General features: G+C 39.9%; 1 protein-coding gene across 12 annotated transcripts in view; it reads left to right on the top strand.

Moving 5' to 3' along the window:
* Positions 1-23,461, top strand: part of L3MBTL4 (L3MBTL histone methyl-lysine binding protein 4) — a 433,696-nt gene that overhangs the window by 227,055 nt on the left and 183,180 nt on the right. For all 12 annotated transcript variants that reach the window (XR_005212158.1, XM_037805559.1, XM_037805558.1 and 9 more), the window contains one exon: positions 598-712. Coding sequence is in view for 11 of the 12 variants with exons in the window: in XM_037805559.1 (XP_037661487.1) it covers positions 598-712 (115 nt within the window). In the remaining variant the exon portion in view is untranslated. The remainder of the gene's footprint in view (positions 1-597; positions 713-23,461) is intronic.

Here is a 23,461-nt window from a genome sequence, read left to right as displayed (position 1 = left end):
ACAGAAATACAAATGAGTAAATAGAGTAAAATAGTATTGATCTTCTATTCTTATTTTTTGTTCTGTACAAATAAAATTGAGTCTTTCATCAAGATATGAAAGGTGTAGGATGGGGAAGGGGAAGATTAACGTTTGATATGTGTTTCAGAAACAAATATTAGACTTTTGGTTCAGAAATTGGGCTTTATTTTAGTTATTCCTAGACCCTGTACATACATAAGCATGTCATGTGTTTGTGTGCGTTTTGAAGGTAAGATACAAAATAATGATAAATTAGCCTTGTTCCAAGTCCCACCACTATGATTGCTCAACGTTACAGTGTTTGTCTCTGCCGGGAAAGTGGATTGGTCTTACCCCTTCAACTTCTAACAAGTCCCTGATGCCTTTTTCATGTTCCTGCTCGTAAGTGCCTGGAAGAACTAGTGTAATAGCCATTGATGGTTAGCTTAGAGGGTTATATAATAGCACATTTTTAATATTGTTTCAGCTCTAATGTGTGCTTAGTAAAATTTCAGTCTCCGTTTTGGAAATCTGTTTTCTAAAGTTTTGATACAGGAATATTGAAATACAAATTATTCGTACTTCATATTTTAACAGGTTCATTTTGATGGTTGGGACCACAAATATGACTACTGGATGGACACAGACAGCCCCGACCTGCACCCCATTGGGTGGTGTGACGTCACGGGGCATCCATTGGAAATGCCGTATCGTGAGTATCATGTTCTGTACTACTTGCTCTTTAAATACTTAGCCTTAATTCTGCCTGAATGCTATTTATTCATGTCATTGTAGGTATTGGAAAGCTAAATATCAGATAGATTAATTAATTAATCATAACTATGGCTACACTGAAAGCTAGTTATTAACAACTGAGCCTCAAAGGGCATGCCATAAATAAATGAAAAGTAGTAATCATTAGGAAGCTGTTTTGATAGTGTTGTAAAACTATTTTGATAGTATTTCTATATTTTAGTTTGGAGAACTGTGCCAGTAGGCCCAAATCCATCTCATTTGGGCTATTTCTTTTAGCTGAAATCAAATTTGTTTTTTTAATGTATCTTATCTTAATTAACTTTATTTTTTAGAATAGGCTGCAAAAATTTTTAGAAAAAAAATAGCATTTTAGATTTCAACAATATCTTGATTTTTTAGTTGTAAAACAATTTTCAAAATCCTCTATGTTATTGGTATCTTATCATTTCTGTCTTTCTAGCAATTTAAATTTAAGGAGGAAACCACTGCTCAAATTCTAATGAAGCTTGAACCAAAATATCTTATTCTTTTGTCTGAAGGATTCCTCTGATCTGATTAGGCTGACATGACTAATAACTAGTTGTACACCCATGTGCAAGCATTCTCCAGTCTTATGTTTGCTTTTCTCCCTCACTGCTTCTGCTGCCTCCTTTTAGCTTCTTGTGATGAAGCAAGCATAGCATTCTGTTAATTAGGATGGCTTACATCGGGCTAGCCTAATGATGCTAGAACCTGAGACCTAAATGGACTAACTGCATCTTTGAAAAAATTCCTTAGCTTCATGTAAAAGTGGGAACCCAGACTTCATAAATTTTTTTAAATTTTTTTTTAATTTTGAAATACCTTCAAACTTATAGGACAGTTAACAGAAATAATTAAAAAACCCCAAAGAGAGAGCACCAGCATACTTCTACATGCCCCACCCATATACCCAGATCCACCAGTTTTAACATTTTGCCACATTCACCGTATCATTCTTTCTATCCATCTATCTGTCAGTATTATTTATCAATTGATTTTCTGACACTTGAGTGAGAGTTGTATATATCCTGTTCCTTGAACATGTAATACTGCCATGTACGTTTCCTAAAAACAAGGATATTCACTTATGCAACCACCTCAAGTGCAGTTATCAAGATTAAGAAATTTAACATTGATATAAAACCTTTTTCCGATTTTTTGATATGTCCCAATAATGTCCTTTTGAGCCTTTTCCCCCCCTTGCTTGCTCTCATCCAGGTTAATGTATTACATTAATTGTCATTGTCTCTTTAGTTGTTCTTTTTCTTTTTTCAATCATGGGAACATATATACAACATAAACTTTCCCATCTCAACCACTTCCAAGCATACCATGGCATATATCACATTTGCAATATTGTAGTATCCTCATCACCTTCCATTGCCAAAATTTTTCCATCTTCCCAAACTGAAATCCTACACCCATTATGCATTAACTCCCTATCTCCCCTGCCCCCTCCCTCTGGCAAGGCATACTCTACTTTCTGTCTCTATGAATTTGCGTAGTCTCCGATATTTTCTTTGTAGTTTCCATGGGGCTTGAATTCAACATCTTAAATCTGTAACACTCTCACTTGCTTTGCTGCCGACTTGACTTCAACAGTATACACAAACCATATTTGTATACTGCTCCAACCCCCCACATTTATTTAGTTTTTGTCACAAATTATAGGTTTATACATCATGAGTCCCAAAGCATTGATGTTATGCATTTGCTTTTAGGATACTATAGGAAGTAAAAAGTGGAATTACAACCAAAAATACAGCAGTACTGGCATTTGTATTTACCCATGTCCTTGCCCTTACTGGAGGTCTTTATTCCTTCATGCAACTTCGATCTGTTATCTGGTGTCCTTTGCTTTCAACCTGCAGAGCTCTCTTTAGAATCTCATGTAGGGCCAGCTCCCTCCCCTTTGGTTTATCTTGTTATGTCTTAATCCCCCCCCCCCACCCCAATTTTTGAAAGACAGTTTTGCTGGATATATTATTCTTGAGTTGGCAGTGTTTTTTTTTTTTTTTTCCTTTCAACTGGTACATGACAGTTGCTTCTGTCTTGCAACATTAAGAATTTTCTCTTTATCTTTGGCATTAGCTATAATACGCCACAATGTGGGTCTGTTTGGAGTTCCTTAAACATGTTGGAAGTTTATATTCATGTCTTTTGTTAAATTTGGGAAGTTTTCAGCCATTATTTCATTGACTATTCTTTCTGCCCCTTTCTTTCTTTCTTTCTTTCTCCTCCTGAGACTCCCACAATGTGTATATTGGCATGATTGTTGGTGTGCCACAGGCTCCTCAGGCTCTGTGCACCGTTCTCCATTCTTTCTTCTTTCTGCTCCTCAGAAGAGATGATTTCAATTTTATTATCTTCAGGTTCACAGATTCTTCTGCCAACTCCAGTCTGCTGTTGAACCCCACCCTCTAGGGAATTTCGATTTCTGTTACTATGATCTGCTGCTCTGTTAGGTTCCTTTTCATAATTTCCGTCTCTTTATTGACAGTGTCTTTGTGGTCCTCTGTCATTTTTCTGATTTCCTTTAGTCCTTTGTCTATGTTTTCATTTAGCCCTTTGAACATATTTAGGACCATTTTTTCTAAAGTCTTTACCTGGTATGTCCCAGGTCTTGTCCTCCGCATTGATGGTTTCTAATGCTTTCATCTTTTCCTTTGCCTGGGCATGATTTCATAATTTAGTGAACATTTGTACATTGTGCGAAGTTCTTCAGAAATCACATCAGTGGGATCGAAGTCCTCTTATAAAGCAATGTATTAGCAGGATTGTGCACAGAGGACGCAAGACAAGCATGACCATATTCAGGACCATGTAGGGCTTTCCAGGCTTTGTGGTTTTCTCCCTTCCCACTTTTTATTCTTCCTGGTTTCCCTCCGCCAACATGTTGGCCCTCCTCCCCAGCCCATGCACATACCCATCTCTTATCCTACTAGTTTTCTTGTGTAGGAACAATTCCCACTGGGGTAGGGATGGATCTGTATTTTGGGAAGCTCTTTTTGCTTCACTTACCCATTGCCTGCTCCTTGGTTAAGCTGTCTTCTCTGGCTTCTTCTCCGAAGGTCTCATAAGTATCCCCAAGTCCATGCATCAAACCTGAACTCTAGCACAGGCCAAACCTGTTCTTCCTATTGTAGTTCCTGCTTCCGTCCTAGTCCCTTGCTTCTTCCTGCAGGGTCACCTTACCTCCTCCCCCCTTTGCTGCCTTCTCACTCTATGCATCCAACCAGTCACCGTGTCCTGCTAATTTTCTTCCTTAATTTCTCCAGAATTCATCTCTGATCTCCCTTCCCCTTCCCAAGGCCATTGCCTTATTTTGGGCCCTCATCACAGTTAAAAATGACTCTCATAATATGTTCTCCAGCCTTCTTGTGTATTACAGGTGGTTAATGCATCTGATAAATGAATCTAAATAGCAGGTGGTTAAGAATCAGACTGCTTGGGTTTGAATCTCAGTTTCACTTCCTGTTTACCTGTGTGACTCTTTATCCCTCAGTTTCCTCATCTATGAAATAGAGAGAATATTAACATCAATCTCTTAAATTTGTAATCATGAAATGAGTTAAATGTGTGCATAGCACTTCAAAAGCTGCCTGGCCCATAGTATATGCTCAATTAATATTAGCTGCTCGTATCAGGAAATGATGGAATATTCTATAGATTTTCATTTTTATGTAAAACTATATGAATTACTAAAGGCTACAAGACTTGAAATTGAGCAAACATGAGTATGTGACTGGAATTTTCCAAATACTTTAATTCAGTTTTTCTCTTAAGAAGTTTGGCTCCCATGCCTTGTTGGCAATGTCACAAGATTCCTATTTTGCATGCCCCCACTCAGGTAATTGGAATCCCTACAATTTGGGGGAAAGGTAATTTTAATTGGCTGTCTTCAGTTGGTGGTGATTTTCTATTGCTGTGCTTGCTTTTTAATGAATTTCTTGTTGTTTGGACTAATCATTAATGTAGTCTATTGTGGGTTGTTTGGTTAACCCAGTGGTTTGTAGTTGTGCTTATCTGTGTCATTCATATTTATGTCTTACTAGGTTTTAAATACCTTGACTTTAACACATGCTTGTACTATGGTTTAATATATATTATCCATTACCCTATTTTTAGGGAAAAAAAAAGAAATAAAAACACACACACATACATTTATTTATCACTGAATTCTTTTACCACTAGGAAGTGGAAACAAATGGGTTAGGGGTCAAACAAAACAGAATTTGTGTGTTGCAGTAGCCTTCCTGACTGTCCTCTCCAGGTTCCTTCCTGTGTAAAACTCGCCATGTTATCTCCTTCTTGAAGCTCTTCATTGGCACCCAGCATCCTACAGGCTTCAGGTTCCTTTGCACATACTCAAGATACTCCTCCATCTGTACTTTGCTCACCCCCACTTTAATCCTCCACCATTTTTCACCAAGAACCCTCTTCTCCACTGTACAAATGACTCAGAGTACCTTGAATGTTGTCCTCCTAAATATTTTGAAGACAGTGCATCACCTTTCTGTAGCTTTCCTCTATCTCTTGGCTAACTTTGCAGAAAAGTCACACCCTCCATTTGGAGTAAAATGCCCTATGCTGAAGAGTTGTGGAACCAGTCGCTCTGCAGTATGAATTGCTCAGAGCATGTTGGCATGTAGTCTGCATTTTATGGATGATGCTTATACAAACTCATCAGATCATCGTTCATGGTTGAGTGCTATTTTGAGTCAAAGGGCTGATCCTGTCTACTCGTGTAATTCAAACTAAACTTTTCTCACTAAGATGTCCAGTGTCTTTGTTAAAGTAATTACATTTTTGTAAGTAGAACCATAAAACCACAGAGAGTCATATGTAAACAGATGAAGTCATCAGACCAACATTAATTTTCAGATATTTGCCAGGTATTTTCTGATATTTTCATTTTCAGACATTTTTTCCATTCTGTAGTTTTACTTTTGTTGTATTTATGTGACTCAAGAATTGACTTCAGTACTTTCTTTTATATAATATTTTATTGATCAAATACCACAAGGACTATTAAGATTTTAGGCAGCCGAAAAATCTCAGAGATCATCTACTCTCCCCTTTCATTTTATGGAGGAAGAACCAGACTTAAACTTTAACTGTTTTATTGATTTACTCTTGGGATTTTTTCACAGACAGTATTACAGCAGATTGCCTACTGTATAATCTGTGAAAATAAGGGCAATGCAAAGAAAATATGAAGTAGACATTTGTCATGTTTTTCCTTATGAGTATTTGAACCTTGGCCTTTTGTCAGCATATTTGCAGCTCTGCATTGTAATAAATGCCTTGCAAGCAAAGGAAGAAAAATGTACATATATATGATATTTGTCTCTCTGCAGCGAGCGTCCCATTTTCGTTTGAGATGTAACACTACAGACAAATGTATGACATAGAATAAAATCCTGTTCACCGCCTATGAACAAGTAAAAACCAAATGCAGATTGCCAGTGGGGTTTTAAAGAGTGAGCAGGGTACTTAGGGTGAGTACAGGAGGGCCTCTGAACAGAGTGGTTCGTGCTGGGTTCAGAAGAGCAGAGGGGTTTGGGGAAGAGGAAGGAGGGGGATGGCCTCTCTAGAAGGCAGGAAAGGCCCTGGTGCAAGTGAAATTAGAACTCGCTGGTCCTTGTATAAATTTCGTTAGGTAAATTTTTATCTAATGTTTTTTCTGAATAAGTGGCAGTCCCTTTAGTTTGTTTTTTAATTTTTCTAACACCATTTAATCAAGTATATTTATATTCATTGCAGAAATTGAGCCCACATGCTGTGGCACCAAGCTTCTGTGGAAATGCTTATGCAATATATTTTGGCCAAGACAATAATGTTCAATTATCTCTAAGGCCTAATTTAAGTTCTTGAAAAGGTAGCTGCGGAAATCCTCTTGAAAGGGATAATTTCAGTGTTCCCCTTCAACCAGGAAGAGCCCCAGCAATATAACCTGGTGATGACAGTTTCCTCTTAGCTGCTTTTTTCCAACTGTGTGTGCCCACCTGCAAGTCAGCTTTGGACCCCCTACCTGATTCAACTCTGCTTTTCTCAGGTCATGAAGGACACAATTTGTCCATTTTATTTTGACGTATAGTCCTTTATGGTAGATTTTTTTCTACACTTAAAATCAAAATTAAATACTTAAAACTTAGCATTATTATTACATTGCCAAGATCTCTTATATTATTAAAAAGATTTCAAGGTATCAGAAACTGAAAACAATCCCACCTTGGTCATCTACTGGATTGCCATTTGGAAGTCTTTTAAGTCACAGCATTTGGAAACTGTCATCCCAGTCACATTTGATGTTGAATTTCTTGACAGGGAGAGCTCATTTCTTTTATTTGATTACTAATTATTTGCCCACAGATGATCTCCACTGGGCAGTGGGATGTCCGGTGTTTCTTGATTTGAACATTGACCAAGCTTTTGAGACACAAGACAAGGGACTTGGAGTTAGAAACAACTTGGATTTAAATTCCCATTCTCCTCTGACCCACACTGTAGCTTTGGGCAGGTCACTACCTCCGGGACAGGCAGCTTGTGAGACTACAGAGCATGCTGCTGCTGCTTTCAGGTGTCTGGTGCCTAATGACCAGCAGGGTGGGGGGAGAGTGCAGGCCCAGTGCTTCCCTGTGCCACTGTGTCCCCTCACTCATCCAGAAAGTTGGATTCAACCGATTCGCAACCGATATGCAGTTTTTTATTGCCAATCCCTTGAGTGAATATTGAGTAACATTTCGGGCAGTTGGAAACTTTTAAATTTGAGGATTTCAACTTAAGATAAGCAGGCCCTTATTGGCTCCCATTCAGCTGATAGCTAGTTTTGCTGTCCATTAAAACAAAAAAATCTGGATACATCATAAACCTACCACCAAAGAAATAAAATTTTTCTCATCAAGTTTTGCAGGAGCTGCCTAGCTGTCAAATCAAATGGACATAGCCAGTCCTCCTCTGAGCCTTCTGCAGCTCTCAGCACACGTGCCATTGCTTTATCCCCGAGTTAGGCAACGGGGCTCTCTCCAGTTCCCTGCCTGCCTCTCCGGCTCCTTCTACTTAATCCCCACTGAAGGCTTCTCTTCCTCTGAGAGGGTCCATATTCCTTGGCCTCTCTTTTTAGAAGGTGGGCAGTGGAGATGAGGTCATTTGTAGTCCATGTCACATCCTCCCTGAGACTTTGATATCCTCAGGGGGATGAACTGCCCCCCTCCACCCTTGGATGTTTTCCCCACTTCTGTATTATTGGGGTTATGTTTATCACCCACCATCCTGCCCAGAACCCTCTGACGACACCCCACCCATGCAGAGTCAATTCTGGAGTGCTTGCTCAGGGCCATGGTCCTCCCCCCACAGCCTGGCCCCTGGTTCCTGCTTGGGGGATTTCCTGCCCTTCTCTGTGCTCCCCCAGTCTGGGCTGGGGCTACCACCCCCCACCCTGTATGCTGCTCCCATGGCCGGCAGCTTTGTACCCACATCTTTGCTCAAATGTCACCCCTCAGACGCCTTCTGTGGCCAAGCCCATCCCCAAACAAGGCCTGTTAGTCTCCTCCCCTCATCCCCCTGCCTTTTCCTTAATGGCAGCTTTGTTCACGTTCTCACCCCTTCCTCCCCCCATGTGAAGATCTCCATAGCACAGGGCATTCTTGGAGCTTGAGATGCTTGTGGAGTAAGCGAGCGGGTGCAAGCGGTTCCCCTTCTCCCCTTTTGCATTGACTCCCTCTAGGGCAGGTCTTTGTGGTTTCCACCTCTGGCCCTGGGATGTTCACAACTCGTGCTAATGGTCCACGCTTGCCGTCTGGTCCAGAAGAGAGTGTGCCAGTGCAGACCGGTCACTCTCCACATGGGCTGGGGCTTAGCCCGACCTCCCTCGCTTTTGCATGTCATGGCCCCTTTGTGAGTATTTGTTGGGTTTCTCCATCATTTCCCCAACACCACCCTTTATAAATGACGTTCTTCAGTTTTAACACTGGTTCCTTCAGAAATCAGAGTTAAACAGAATAAACCATTTGATTACATGGAAAGACTTTGTTCATGTTTTTAGGTGGGAATAAAAACAATAAAATAAAAAAAATAACGATTCCCAATGCCTCTGTTAAGGTCGATAGAGCTGCAGACAGCAGGACCATTTTCTTAATTAAATGCGGCTTTGGATGCCACCCTTGGTTGCTGATAGACCTTCTCACCAGGTGTGGGTAAAGTGCTTGTTCTCAACTGGCAGAGCTGGCCTGTGGTGCCCAGGCTGGCGGGGTGGGTGGCACTGTGCAGAGCTAATCCGGCCTCCCAGCTGGCTCTGCCCTCCCTGTGGGAGCCGCTCTCCCCTCGAGTATAAAAGAAATGGGTGCAGGAGAGACGCTTCGGTTTATGTTCTCAGAGGTCTAAGCCTGCTGGTGAATGTTCTCCATCCTGGGGAGGCCCCATAGATATGGATGCAGATTATACACGACAGTGGTCCCAGGAGCTTGCAGATCCAAGCATGTGGGTTCAGAGGTACAGCAAATAAACGGAGTGCATGGCTTATTAGCCACGGCCCTGGTCATAGTAGACTCCTTGCCTTGTAGATGTTTTCACAGCCTCCTAAGCACCCGTCCTGGTTGCTGTCCTTTTGTCGGGGTGGGTGGTCCCGCAATACGAGGCTCCCACGGCCTGTGGAAGTGCCTAACTTGGTTCCCAGAGGGGATGCACCTGCCTTTTTGCAGCATCTGCCACGATGCAGAAGGCATGATGGAAAGAGAGTAGTGAAAATAAAAATAGATGACATCATTGCCTGGCTCCTACCTGGAGAGTCTGCAGTGACTTCACATCATTCATGGCAGGCAGCAGCAGCTCTCAGGGCACAACTACTTCCAGGAAAGATCTGGAGCCTTGCTTTTCCAGCAAGAGTCCTTTTTAGGACCCAGGAGGAACCCTGGGTTCATCCTCAAGGTGCTTCCCCCAACGAGCGTGAACACAGAGGGGCCTGTCCTCAGGGTGGGGTCCCGGCTATTGGCTCCAGTCCCTGAGCCTTGCTTCATGTGGCTTCTGTGTGTTGACTCCAGTTTCCTGCTAAGTGTAGCACTACCATCCTTCACAGAGGCTCTGAACCCCTTCCTGAGAATTAGGAACTTCTGGGTCCTGTCCCTTCCCTCCGTGTCCCATGCAGTCTGTGCTGACGGAAAAGCATGGCCTCAGGCTCATTAATTTGGCCACCAGCCACTGCCATGCTGTTACCCTCTGCTGGATGAAAGTTGCCATGGGATTTTTCTAGAGATGACAGCCCCCGTCATCCTGGTAACCAGGGAGACAACCAGCACCCCCACCCTGTTTTGGGGCTCCTTCTTCATAACTGGATATCTGCTCCAATGCCAGCCTTAAAAGAGAAAAATGAAAGCAGAGGAGGAAATGTGAAAGGAGAGAGAGAGGGTGGGCGTCACACATCTGACCTTCTTGGCTTCCTTTTGCCCACCATCTGCCCCACTCATCCCCTTTCTCCAACTCTTAAATACAAGCTTTCTCCACCCCAGGCCCTTTGCATATGCTGTCTTCTCTGCTCAGAAGGGTCTGTCTGCTCTTCTAACGGGTGACTCTTTCTCACCCTTTAGGTATCATCTTCATTGGTCCCTTCACAGAGAGGCCTTACCTGGCCACATTATCTAAAGAATGACCTGCCACCATCCACTTCATTTTCTCCATGGAGCGTAGCGCAGTGTGTAGTTATTTTAGTTGTCCACGTCTTGCTTTTTGCCAGTAGCCCTCATGAGACTGAGCTTCCTGGCTAGAGGGACCTGGAGTGTTGTGTCTGTCAGTGTTTCTCCGGGGTCTGGCTTCCAGTAAACATTTGTCCATCCATTCATCTCTCTAGAGACCTCCTCCGGCTCTCACCTGCAACCTTCATGGAATGGATATTTGAGTAGTAGCAATGGCATTGGTCTAGTCAGGCTTAGTGTATTAGTCAGGGTTCTCTAGGGAAACAGAACCAACAGGAGATAGCTGTAAATAGTATGAGATTTTATGAAAGTGTCGCACACAACTGTAGGGATGCATGATTCCAAATTCCGGAGGGCAGGTTGCAAGCTGGCAACTCCGATGAAGGTCTATGATGAATTCTCCAAGAGAGGCTGGCTGGCTGAAATAGAGATGAAGGTTCTCTCTTTTGACTGCTGAAGCTATCACCTCCCCCTTAAAAGCCTTCCCCTTGATTAGATTAAATGTCTCACTGCAGAAGACACTCCTCTTAGCCAACTACAGATGTAATCAGCCATAGATGCAATCAACAAACTGATGATTTAAGTCCACAAAATGTCCTCGCAGCAATAGATAGGCCAGTGCTTGCTTGACCAGACAGTTGGGCGCCATTACCTGGCCAAGTTGACACATGAACCTAACCACCACACAAAGCAGGTGACACATTGGCCAAAACAACCCACCACTGCCAATAAAAGAAACTTTCAGAAATATGAAGTTGACAGGCAGAAAAAGGTTTCCTAACTGGCTTCTGGGGCTAAATAATTTTGTCATTCTCCCTTTAGCTTTATTTGATTTATTTTTGTAAGTAATTATGATGCATGATTACAAAGTAAATGAAGTAAAGTGTCATTAGGAAGTTAAACTGTATATTAATATAATAATTTTATTAATTGTAATATAAATTACAATAACATATATAATATTTATAATTTATATGAAAGACCCTCAGAATATTGCTAATTTAACTCTTAAGCACAAACAAGCACAATAACTTGATAAAAGATACAGCTCATTTTTATCCTGTTTGGTTCGTTACAGAGCAGATGTATAAATACAACAAAATGACTTGTATATACACCATATGGCCTTGTATATTGCTTATCCTGTTAAGTGAGATTAAAAAACTTAATCTACATTAAGAAATGAGTGATTAATAATACCCTTTTTGACGACCATTTGTGGCCCTTTGGAATTAGGAAAGTTTTGTTCAGTCAGAGATAGGAAATTCATTTAGACTGTAAAATAAAATTTAATGCAATTGTAGTCCAGATCTGGAATAATAAATATCATGATGATTTGTGTTTTCTAATGAAAAAATAAAGATTGTTAATGTAGCCAGCACCTTTTCAGTTGCATTCTGTTTTAAAGAGAATTTCATAAGGAATTTTTAGTACCTGCTCTTCCAAAATACAGCAAGTAATCAACAGTTTTAAGAGTCCCTAAGTACTCATTGACTTAATAGACATTTACAGCATATTGTGTTTAGGAAAAAGTTAGCTGCTTTAGAAGCCCCTAATTACAGATTTACATGATAGAATTATCAAGAAAAATAATACACTTCAAAATGTACTTACAGTCTTAATGATATCATGTACTTTTTTTTTCTAAAAAAAAGCTGTTTTATTGAGATATAGTCACACATCATACAAATCCATCCAAAGTGTACAGTCAGTAGCTCATGGTATAATCTCATAGTTGTGCATTCATTGCCAGAATCCATTTTATAATATTTTCATTACTCCTAAAAGAAAAACCCCATACTCCTTATACTCCCTTATTATTGGCACTTAACTTTGGTGTATACGTTCATTATAACCCATGAAAGAAAATTGAATATTACTAACTGTAGTATATAGTTTGCAGTAGGTGTGTTTTTTCCCATATACCACCCTGTTATTAATACCTTGTAATAGTGATGTATATTTGTTCTAGTTCATGGAAGAACATTCTTATATTCATACGATTAATCATCCACAACAGGTTTCATTATGTTATATAGTCTCATATCGTAGCCTCTAGCTTTCCTTCTCATGATATACATGACCCTAAACTTCCCATCGAACGCAATCACACTTATACGTCATTGCTATTAATTACACTTGCAATAATGTGATACCATCACCTCTATCCATCTCCAAACATTTACAATCAACCTAATAAAAAATTCTGCACAAATTAAGCATCAGCTCACCATTCTCTACCCTCATTATATCTTCTGATAAACTATATTTTAGATTTATAACTCTAAGACAGTGCTTATTATAATTAGATCATATTGGTGAGATCATACAATATTTGTCCTTTTGTGTCTGGCTTATTTCACTCAACATAATGTCCTCAAGATTCATCCATGTTACCTCATGCATCAGAACTTCATTCTTTCTTACAGCTGAATAATATTCCATCATATATATAGCCATTCATCACTTGATGGGCACTCAGCTTGCTTCCATCTTTTGGAAACTGTGAATAATGCTGCTAGAAACATTGGTGTGCAAATAGCTATTTGACACCCTGCTTTAGTTCTTCTGAGTATATACCTAGTAACGGGATTGCTGGATCATATGGCAATTCTATACTTCCTAAGGAACCACCAAACTGTCTTTCAAAGCGGCGGCACCATTTTACATTCCTGTCAGAAGTGAATAAGTGTTCTGTTTCTCCACATCCTCTCCAACACTTGTAGTTTTCTGTTTGTTTAGTAGTGGCTATTCCAGTAAGTGGGAAATGGTATATCATTGTGGTTTTGATTTGCATTTTCGTAATAGCTAGTGATGTTGAGCATCTTTTCATGTGCTTTTCAGCCATTTGTATTTCCTTTTTTGGAAAAATGACTGTTCAAGTCTTTTGCCCTTTTGACTTCAGTGGGCCCTTTTGACTATAATCCTTTCTCATGTTGAGGAAGTTTCCTTCTATTCGTATCTTTCAAAGTGTTTTTATCAAAAAAGGATGATAAATTTTGTCAAATGCCTTTTCTTTGTCAACTGAGATGATCATGTGGTTTTCCTCCTTTGATTTGTTAATGTGGTGTATTACATTAATTGATTTTCTTGCATTGAACCACCCTTGCATACCTGGGATAAAACCCACTTGATCATGGTGTGTAATTCTTTTCATGTACTGCTGGACTCAATTTATAAGTATTTTGTTGAAGATTTTTGCATGTATATTTATTAGAGAAATGTGTCTGTAATTTTCTTTTCTTGTAGTACATTTGGTATTAGGGTAATCTTGGATTCATAGAATAGGTGAGACAATGTTCCTTTCTCTTCAATTTCTTGGAAGAGTTTAAACAGGATTGGGATTAATTTTTCTAGGAATATTTGATAAAATTCACTGGTGAAACCAACTAGTCCTCAGCTTTTCTTTTTTGGGAGGTTGTTGATGACTGATTCAATCTCTTTACTTGTAATTGATCTGCTGAGGTTTTCTATTTCTTCGAGAGTCAGTGTATGTTGTTCGTGGGTTTTAGGAATTTGTCCATTTCATCTAAGTTGTTTAATTTGTTGTTATACAGTTTTTCATAGTATCCTCTCATGATCTTTTTCATTTCTGTGGGGTTAGTAGTAATGCTCCCCATCTTATTTCAGATTTTATTTGCATCTTCTCTCATTTTTATTTTGTCAATCTCATTAAAAGTTTGTCAATTTTATTGGTCTTCTCAAAGAACCAACTTTTAGTTTTTTTAATTCTCTCTACTGCTTTTTAATTCTCAATTTCATTCATTTCTGCTCTAAAATTTATTCTCTCTTTCTATTTGCTTTGGATTAGTTTGCTGTTCTTTTTCCAGTTCTTCCAGGTATGCAGTTAGGTCTTTGATATTGTCTGTTTCTTCTTTTTTCATGTAGGCATTTAGTGCTATAAATTTCCTTCTCTGCACTGCCTTTGCTGCATGAGTTTTGATATGTTGTGTTCTTGTTTTCATTTGTCTAGAGATATTTACTGATTTCTCTTGCAATTTCTTCTGTGACCCACTGATTGTTTAAGAGTGTGTTGTTTAGCCTCCATATATTAGTGAAATTTCCAATTCTCCTGTTGCTGATCTCCAGTTCCATTCCATTATGGTCAGAGAGAGTGCTTTTTATAATCTCAATCTTTTAAAATTTATTGAGACTCGTTTTTTGATCCAACATTTGGTCTATTCTGGAGAATGATCCATGAGTACTTGAGAATAATGTATATCCTGCTTTGTTTGGCATGCAAAGTTTTGTATATATCTGTTAGGTCTAGTTCATTTATTTTTTAAGTTCTCTGTTCCCTTATTGATCCTCTGTCTTGATGTTCTGTCTCTTGAAGACAGTGGTGATTTGAAGTCTCCAACTATAATTGTAGAGTCGTCTATTTCTCTTTTCAGTTTTGCCAGTGTTTGCCTCATGTATTTTAGGGCACACTTTTTACGTGTATAAATATTTATGAATGTTATTTCTTCTTGGTGGATTGCCCCTTTTATTAATATATAGTGTCCTCCTTTGCTCTTATAACTGTGCTAGACATTTAGACTCTATCTTGCCCAATATTAGTATAGTTACCCCAGCTTTTTTTTTTGGTTACTGTTTGTGTGGAGTATGTTTTTTCCAACCTTTAACTTTCAACCTCTTTGTGTCCTTGAATTTTAGGTGAGTCTCTATAGATAGCATGTAGATGGTACATGGTTTTTTTTTTTTTATCTCTTTTGCTAATCTGTGTATTTTGATTGGGGAGCTTAATCCATTAACATTCAATGATATTACTGGATAGGCAGTACTTACTTCAACCATTTTATCCTTTGGTTTTTATAGGTCATATCTTATTTTTGTCTCTCTTTTTACCCTTTTAGTTACCCTTACCGATTATCTTCATTTCCGCACTCTCCTCCAAGCTTCTCTCTCCTGTCTTTTCCCTTCAGCCTGCAGAACTCCCTTTAGTATTTCCTGTAAGTCAGGTCTCATTGCCAAATTTTCTTAGTTTCTGTTTATCTGTGAATATTTTAAACTCTCCCCCATTTTTGAAGGACAGTTTTGCCAGATATAGAATTCTTGGTTGGCAGTTTTTCTCTTTCAGTATCTTAAATATATCGTGCCACTGCTTTCTCACTGCCATGGTTTCTGATGACAAATTGGCATTCAGACTTATTGCGTTTCCCTTGTATGTGATGAATCACTTTTCTCTTGCTGCTTTCAGGATTCTCTCCTATCTTTGGCATTTGACATTCTGATTAGTATGTGCCTTGGAGTAGGTTTGTGTGCTGGTATTATATCCCCCCAAACACCATTATCTTTGATGTAATCTTGTGTGGGCAGACATATCAGTGTTGATTAGATTGTAATTCTTTGAGTGTTTCCATGGAGATGCACCCCACCCAACTGTGGGTGCTGCCTCTGATTGGATAATTTTCATGGAGGTGTTACCCCACCCATTCAGGGTGGGTCTAAATTAAATCACTGGAGCCATATAAATGAGCTGACAAGCAGAAGGAACTCAGTGCAACTGAGAGTGACATTTTGAAGAGGAGCTGCAGCCAAGAGGGACACTTTGAAGAATGCACAGAAGCTGAGAGAGTAGCTGCAGATGAGAGACAGTTTGAAGATGGCTGTTGAAAGCAGACTCTTGCTCTGGAGAAGCTAAGAGAGGACAAACACCCGAAGAGCAACTGAGAGTGACATTTTTGAGGAACTGCAGCTAGAGAGGAACATCCTGGGAGAAAGCCATTTTGAACCCAGAGCTTTGGAGCAGACGCCAGCCATGTGCCTTCCCAGCTAACAGAGGTTTTCCGGACACCATTGGCCATCCTCCAGTGAAGGTACCCGATTGTTGATGCATTACCTTGGACACTTTAATGCCTTAAGACTGTAAATGTGTAACCAAATAAACCCCCTTTATAAAAGCCAATCCATTTCTGGTGTTTTGCATCTTGGCAGCATTAGCAAACTAAAACAGTCTTTTAGGATTTATTCTGTTTTGAGTACATTTTACTTCTTGGATGTGTGTGTATATTTACAACCTTCGTAAGAGTTATGAAATTTTCAGCCATTTTTCTTAAATATTCTTTCTGCCCCTTTACTCTTCTCTTCTTCTGAGACCCCCATGATGCATATGTTTGGGTGCTTTGTGCTGTCATTTGAATCCCTGAGACCCTGCTCAATTTTTCCTGTTCTTTTCTCTGTTGGTTCTTCTCTCTGTAAGATTTCAACTGTCCTGTCTTTTAGCTGGCTGATTGTTTCTTTTGTCTGTTCAAATCTGCTGTTGTATGCCTCTGGTGTATTTTTAAGAACTTCTGTTGTGTCTCTCATTCCCATTGTTTCTGTTATGTTTCTTTCTATGTTTTCATATTCTTCTTTGTGCTTACACCATGTCTTCTTAATAACCTTTTTCTCTTCAGCCATATTTTCCTTCTCCTTGAATTGATTTAGGAGATTTGTTTGATGAGTTGTTCCAAATTCTGTGTCTCCTCTGAAGTTTTAATTTGTTCCTTTGGGCCATATCTTCTTGTTTCTTCATATGGCTTATAATTTTTTACTGGTGTCTAGGCATTTGATAATCCTGATGAGTTTACACTGGAGGACAGTTTCTCTTTCTTGCCTAAGGGTTTGATTGTTGGTTGGCTTTGAGTTAAGGCTCTTCTTTAGTACTAGGTTCAATGTATTCTAGATCTTTAGAATAACTCATGTTTAACTGATCAGATTTTTTTCAGCTTTTATTCATCTGATGCTTGCCCTGGATATATGGTTTCAATTTTTGAGATTGTGCTATTTGTGTAATTGTTTCACTCCCGGGAGAAAGCTTCCTTCCCCCTGTTCCTTCTCCAGGAATGTTGATCTGTTCTGTATGTTTTTGATTTGCCTGTATAGTTTGTTAACTCTCCTTTCGTTATCCCTAGCTGCTTTGCCTGGAGGGCAGATCTTGGGGGGAGTGTCATCCCAGTCAGTATTTCCAGACAAAATAGGGCCAGGGAACCAAGATGGAGGTGTAGATCAGTTACAAAGTGCCCTGGGGAAGAGACCCAGCAAAGACACGAAACGCTTCTTTGACAGCTCCCCAAATCTGTGCTTTCCTGGCCTGCCCAGCAGATGGTGCTGTTCTGCCAGCTGTTCCCTGCAGTCCTAAGGTGGTACTGTGCCTTTAAGTCTCCACCGACTCTGCTCCTGCCAGGGTTGTGGTTGAGACAGAGACACTGTCCGACACTTTTGTCCAGGGTGGGGTGAAACTGTTGCTTAAATCCCAGACCCTGGGATCTGAATGCTTTAATCAACAGCCGCAAACTTTGCTGGGCCTTAGCCCCTGCCCCCATTTTTACTGGGGAACAGCCACCCTTCAGCAACCTGCCCCAGTCACCTCAAGTAGTTACTGTGTCTCTGTACCCCACCCCCACCCTGTTGGGGCTGTGTGGGGCTGCTGGCTGCTTTTTTCCTGGGTGTGTGAAACTGTAGCTGTGCTCACAGCAGGGACCCAGCATTCTGAGTTCACTAATCAAAAGCTGTGATTGATGCTCTTTCATGCCAACCCACCCCCATCCCGCATGTTTTGGAGGAAGAGGACTTTTATTTCCAGCCAGGAACTGGATCCCAGGCGGTCTGCCACGAGGATGGGGGACAGGCACCAGCCTCTGTGGCTTAGAGAGTTTTACTCAGATTTTTTCACTGCAGGTTATTGGTCTCTTCCTTCTCCTCTTCCCTGAGTGCTGTATAGTGTTCTTCTGGTCTCTGGAGCCCCAGAACAGTTGTTTCTGACAGTTTCTGGCTGTTCACTAGCTGCCCTGAGGACGAACTGAGTCGTGAAGCGCCCTACTCCATCATTCTGGTATAATCAACTTTTAATGTTCCTTTTTGAAGTGCTCATCTGGTGTACTCCACCTTCTGGAGTTGTGAGGACAGAATTCATTTACTTTGCTTTATCTAAAACTCAGTCTTTGGATGCCTAGTTCTGGCTCAGAAAAATTTTGTGGGTTATTTTTTCATCAAAGGTAGATGACTTCTTTCACTCCTGGTCTGTTTACAGTTAAGATGTAATGTGACAAGAATGGTTGCAGTCATCCCAGTTTACAGGCACTGGTGGATTGTATCTAAACATTTACGGCCATGTAAAACAAATAAAAACCCTTACTAACTTCTCGAAGTTGTGGTTTGACAGTAAGGCTAATCAGATTCTCAACTACTTCCCTTAAATTTCCCCTTAGTCCCTGATGACTCTTGTCTCTCCCTGTCTAGCCTGGGGCCTCCAGAAGACGTTAGATATTGCTTTAGAATACCTCAGGTATCCCACCCTGTCTGGATTTATGACTCATATCTGGCTATGGATTTATGGAAGCCAGTGGATGGGTGATTAATGGAGAGCCTATATTGGGCAGGAGATCTTCAGAATTTCTCTGAAAGTGTTTTAAACCTATTCAGAATCCTGTACGCCTTCAAGGGAGGGGTCTGGAATGCACACGTCACCTTGTAGTGCCTAATTAATGAAAACCTTGAGTGATTAACTGACATCCTGAAAACATTACTAGAAAGGGTTTTGTCCTCTCAGATGTTAGTATTGAGGTTGCAATTTAGTAATGATCTGTTCAGTATCTCTAATGTGCTCGGCTAGGACTCGGAAGTCCTGGGGGACACAGATCTGTCCTGGTGACCCCCTGTGATGAGGTAGAGGGCAAGCATGTCCTGTAAACACTCACTGCAACCTGGCATGCCAGTGTCGTCTGCGGCGAAGAGATTGCAGAGCAGGGCGAGCAGGTCTTTTGGTGACCGCATGTGCTAGTATTCAGTATTAAGAGAATAAAATTTTCTCTCCCAAATATGCTTTCTCCTTTTCTCACCATCTTCTTTTAAAATCGGGGATAGGAGTGGGAGTAGAGAATGGGTGAGGATAACTCAAGGTGTTGCTTTAAAGACTAGCTTTAGTCGTATTCGCATCTTGGAAGATGTTTTGTTCATTTGTCTTTTATGGTATTAGAAAGAAGGAAAAATACTTGCCAGTGTTACTTTACATTGAAGTAGATGTATCCTTAAATGACTCCAAGGAGTGAAGATAGAATCATATATATATATATATATATATATATATATATATATGTAAGGAAACCTTATGTATTTGCATTATGAAAAGGAGCTGTATAAAGATTATGTTTGTTTGTTTTTTCATTTCACTCTGCATTTCTAAGCAACCAAGAATCAAGAATTTGGAAATATACCCAAACCTAAATTCAGTGAACACTGCAAATGACAAACCTAGCAAACGGCAAATTTTACAGCATGTTTGGGGGCTAAGACCCTTTGGCTTGTATGTTATTTTTCAGATATGTTGTGATACTCATTTCAAACCAGTTAGTAAAACTTGGAATCTTTTTTCCCTAGCAAAGCAGTAAGTTTCACTTCAACACATCAGATTGTTATAATTACAACAGCTGGCAGAATACTTTCCACTGGTCTCTAGGTTAACAGCTCTCAGCGCCTGTGCCTCCTCCAGCCAGTGCAACCATAGTTCTTTTCTTCCATGACTTGTTTGCAGGAATGCCATAATTAGGAGTTTGTCATCCTAGGGACTGCAGATGCCAAGTTCAAACTTCTGCAACTAACCAACCAGGTGTCTCCCTACTACACCTGACATGGCTCCCTGGACTTAACACCTGGCAGTTCAATCTCCTGCTATATCTCATCCTCCCTATAATATCTTTTAGAATGCTTCTAATTTTACTTCCATTCATTCCTTCACAAAAATTTTCCACATATAATGTTGTTTCTTTGATCCCCAAATTGTCAAAAGTCATTAAGTGTGAGTATATGGCTTCTGGTAGCATACCATTTTTTCTTCTACATTACTGACCAGCTCCTTCAATACAATCTTCCCCTTGAATAACCCCACATTCTCCTTGTGGCTGCTTTGCTTAACTATTTTCCTGAGCATTAAAAGCTTTTATTGTCCTAAGAAATTGTGAAGCAGAATAAAAAATATGGTTATGGAAATTTTCATTCTTTAATATGCAGTCTGTCTTTTTTAGATTGACAAGAACGTCCTCCATCATTTTCTTTGAAGTCGTCATTCTCTTTTTTCCTATCAATGGACCTGTTTTCTAATGGAAGTCATTAGAATAGGAGAGGAACCTTTTTATGTAATACCTCTGAATTTTATACAGTTTTATACAATGACAATTCATTAACACAGTGGAGTCTCATAGCTTATTCTAGGGTTAGGTTCTAAATGCAGCAAGGAAGGCAAAAAGAAAATGTGTTTAGTCAAAATTATTGAAAAATATGTCTCTCAGTCAGCCCTGTATGGTGGGCATTTCCTCCAGCATTGAGGTAGACAGTTGGCTTGTATTGTGCATTGTATGTAATCATTGGCTTGAGTTGAAAGTCATGCCATATGGAAGACATACTGCATATTTCAATTCCAGAACCATACCAAGTTCAGGAAGCTGCTTTCACTGGGAGGCACACAAGTAGAACTGAGTTGTGGAACCTCAGGCTCATTCCTAGATTCTATCTTTGAGGAGCATGGTGGGATCACCTGTAATCACAGTCACTTTATTCTTTTTCCATTTTTCTTCCCTAGTATACTTCCCTAGTATATATATTTGAGTTTGTTCATATGCAGGAACTCAACTGTTTTTTTCAGGTATTTGACCCCTTTAATGTGCACGGCTACCCTTGCTTTGAACATTAGGAATAGTTGAGGAAAGAAGGTTATACATTTAAACATATGAACATTTTGATTATATCAGTTGCTTATTGGCCAGGATAGTGGAGTGAAAAGAACACAGCCTTGCAAATTAGCAACTTTGAATTCTTGTTCTGAGCACCATAATTTGAGTTAGGAGCTGGCAAAAATTATTAGACCTTTTAAAATGTTATTTCCTTATTTGCAAAATAAGTGGATGGACTAGGTCAGTGGTTCCCAACTCTAGTGGACTGGAGAACACCTAAGAAATAACAGTCACAAGCTTATCTCTGGAATTCTGATTTTGAGAGACCCGAGAGCCCTTCCACCTCTGTATGCCAGTAGTGGATCCGTCTACTTCACCTAGTGGACTCCCAGATTGTCCTGATCCTGCTGCACCCAGGGCCTCCAACTTTGCAGAACCAGGTGCCCTCCTATCTTGCTGCTTTAGACCGTACTGAGACGGCATCCAGTGTGGACGCTCACCCAGCCATAGGCAAGTTAGAATTTGAATGGTTGAACCAGACTGTGTGGTAGCAGCTTCCTCTTCTTCTCTTGAACATAGTGACTTTGTCTTCAGAATGAAAGTAAGCATTGTGATGTGCTGTTTTGATCGGGCAGCCTTGCACATAAGAAGCTTAGTCTTTCCCAGGGAGCTCCCTTGGGGACAACACCAATGCTTACACTTAGAAAGGGTTTGGCCCCTCTCTGTGTTCTGTGATCCAGACAATTAAAAGCCACCAGCAAATAAAACTGAGGCCAAGGCCTGGAGGGCAGTGAGCTGTTCTTGCCATGCACCCAAGCACCCAGTACAGACTGAGACAGGGTAGAGGATTTCCTTCCTGTTGGAAGCAGGGGCCCTTCCTCCCAGTGTATCCACAAGTAATTCAGTATGGGGCTGTCAGTAATTGGAGAGGTCAAGTTTAGGGTAGAAACCATGGGGAGAAAATGTAGTTAGAATGAGGTGAATAAAACAAAGAGCTTCTTAAATGACTCACACCTTTTTCTGTTAAGAATGGCCAAAAGTGCATTGGTAATGAAAGTTCCAGAGTGGCCATGTGAGGTCAAGGCTGACTTAAGGAGGGGCTGTGACGCCAAGGTGGCTGCTCAGTGTGCACCTGTCAGGTTATTGCAAAGGTGTTAGTCACCCCAATTTGCAGTCTTGGTTTATAGAGTGTGTTTAACCTTCTAAATCACTTCTATAATTTGTATCTGTGTGGTTATGAGACCAGAAGATATTTCTGTCAGTAACTAGTCAGTTTGACCTTTGGTCAACAAACTATGTGTGACACCTTCAATGGAAGCAATTTATTAGCTATTTTTTTTTTTTCCTGTTGGTAAAAGGGGGAAAAAGCAGTTGAAGGACTGGGGAAAGCTCAAAAACAATTTATATGTAAGCATGATGCATTTGTGGTTGTAGGTTTTCACAGAGCTCCTTCCAATGAGTAAGAAGAATCCTATCAATAAGGAGGGCAGGCACTGCCATCCTTTTGGCTTGAGCTTAGTGTCACTTTGAATGTGGCAATGTGGAGGCAGAGAGAGAGAAAAGATGAGAGAGCAAATAAGAGAGAGAATGCATGAATGAATGAGGCTTTTGAAGCATTTCTATTTCCATTACATTGGAACAATCCATTTACATGGACCAAGTACCAAATTAGTTATTAAAAAAACTAAAGAGGCTGATTTCATATGAAAGACAAGCTAAAGGAGGTTCAAGGCAAAATAATATAGTTTTAGTTTTTTATCATATCTTCAAGAGAGAATTAGATAATTTAAATAAAAGGTAAGAATTAGTGTTTTGACTGCAGGTTCTTATTTCTTCCTTTAAAATAATTGTTTGTTTTAATTTCTGATTATCTTGAATTTAGTTATCTTAACTTATATAATTTCCTAGTAAAGAATTTGTTTTCTTAGAAAATATGAAAATAAGTGATTAACAAATATAAGGTTATCAAAAGAATTCTAAGTAAAACTTGGATAACTGGAATCTTATAATTATTTCCATACCCATTAATTGTACAGTCTTAATGAAATCACTTAAATTCATTCAGTTACCATTTATTTATCTGAAAAGTAGAAAGCCTAATTCCTCCTATGCTTAACTCAGGGGCTATTGTGCCCCCCAAATGAGATAATATATGTGAAAACCCTTTGTAAATTGTCACACCCGTACAAGGTGGAATTTTTATAAACTTGATGAACCAGGTAGCAGATTTATTCCTCAGGATCTGTAGCCACACAAAATCAAATGATGTTGTTTACTAAATACTTGTAGATGCCCCAGTACTCTTCACTCCCTCAATATAAAGTTATCAGTTATCAGTAGGTTTAT

This window comes from Choloepus didactylus, chromosome 16 (assembly GCF_015220235.1).
Source record: "Choloepus didactylus isolate mChoDid1 chromosome 16, mChoDid1.pri, whole genome shotgun sequence".
Taxonomy (NCBI): domain Eukaryota; kingdom Metazoa; phylum Chordata; class Mammalia; order Pilosa; family Megalonychidae; genus Choloepus; species Choloepus didactylus.
The sequence above is the reverse complement of the archived record's forward strand: the minus strand, read 5'-3'. Positions and strand labels throughout refer to the sequence as shown.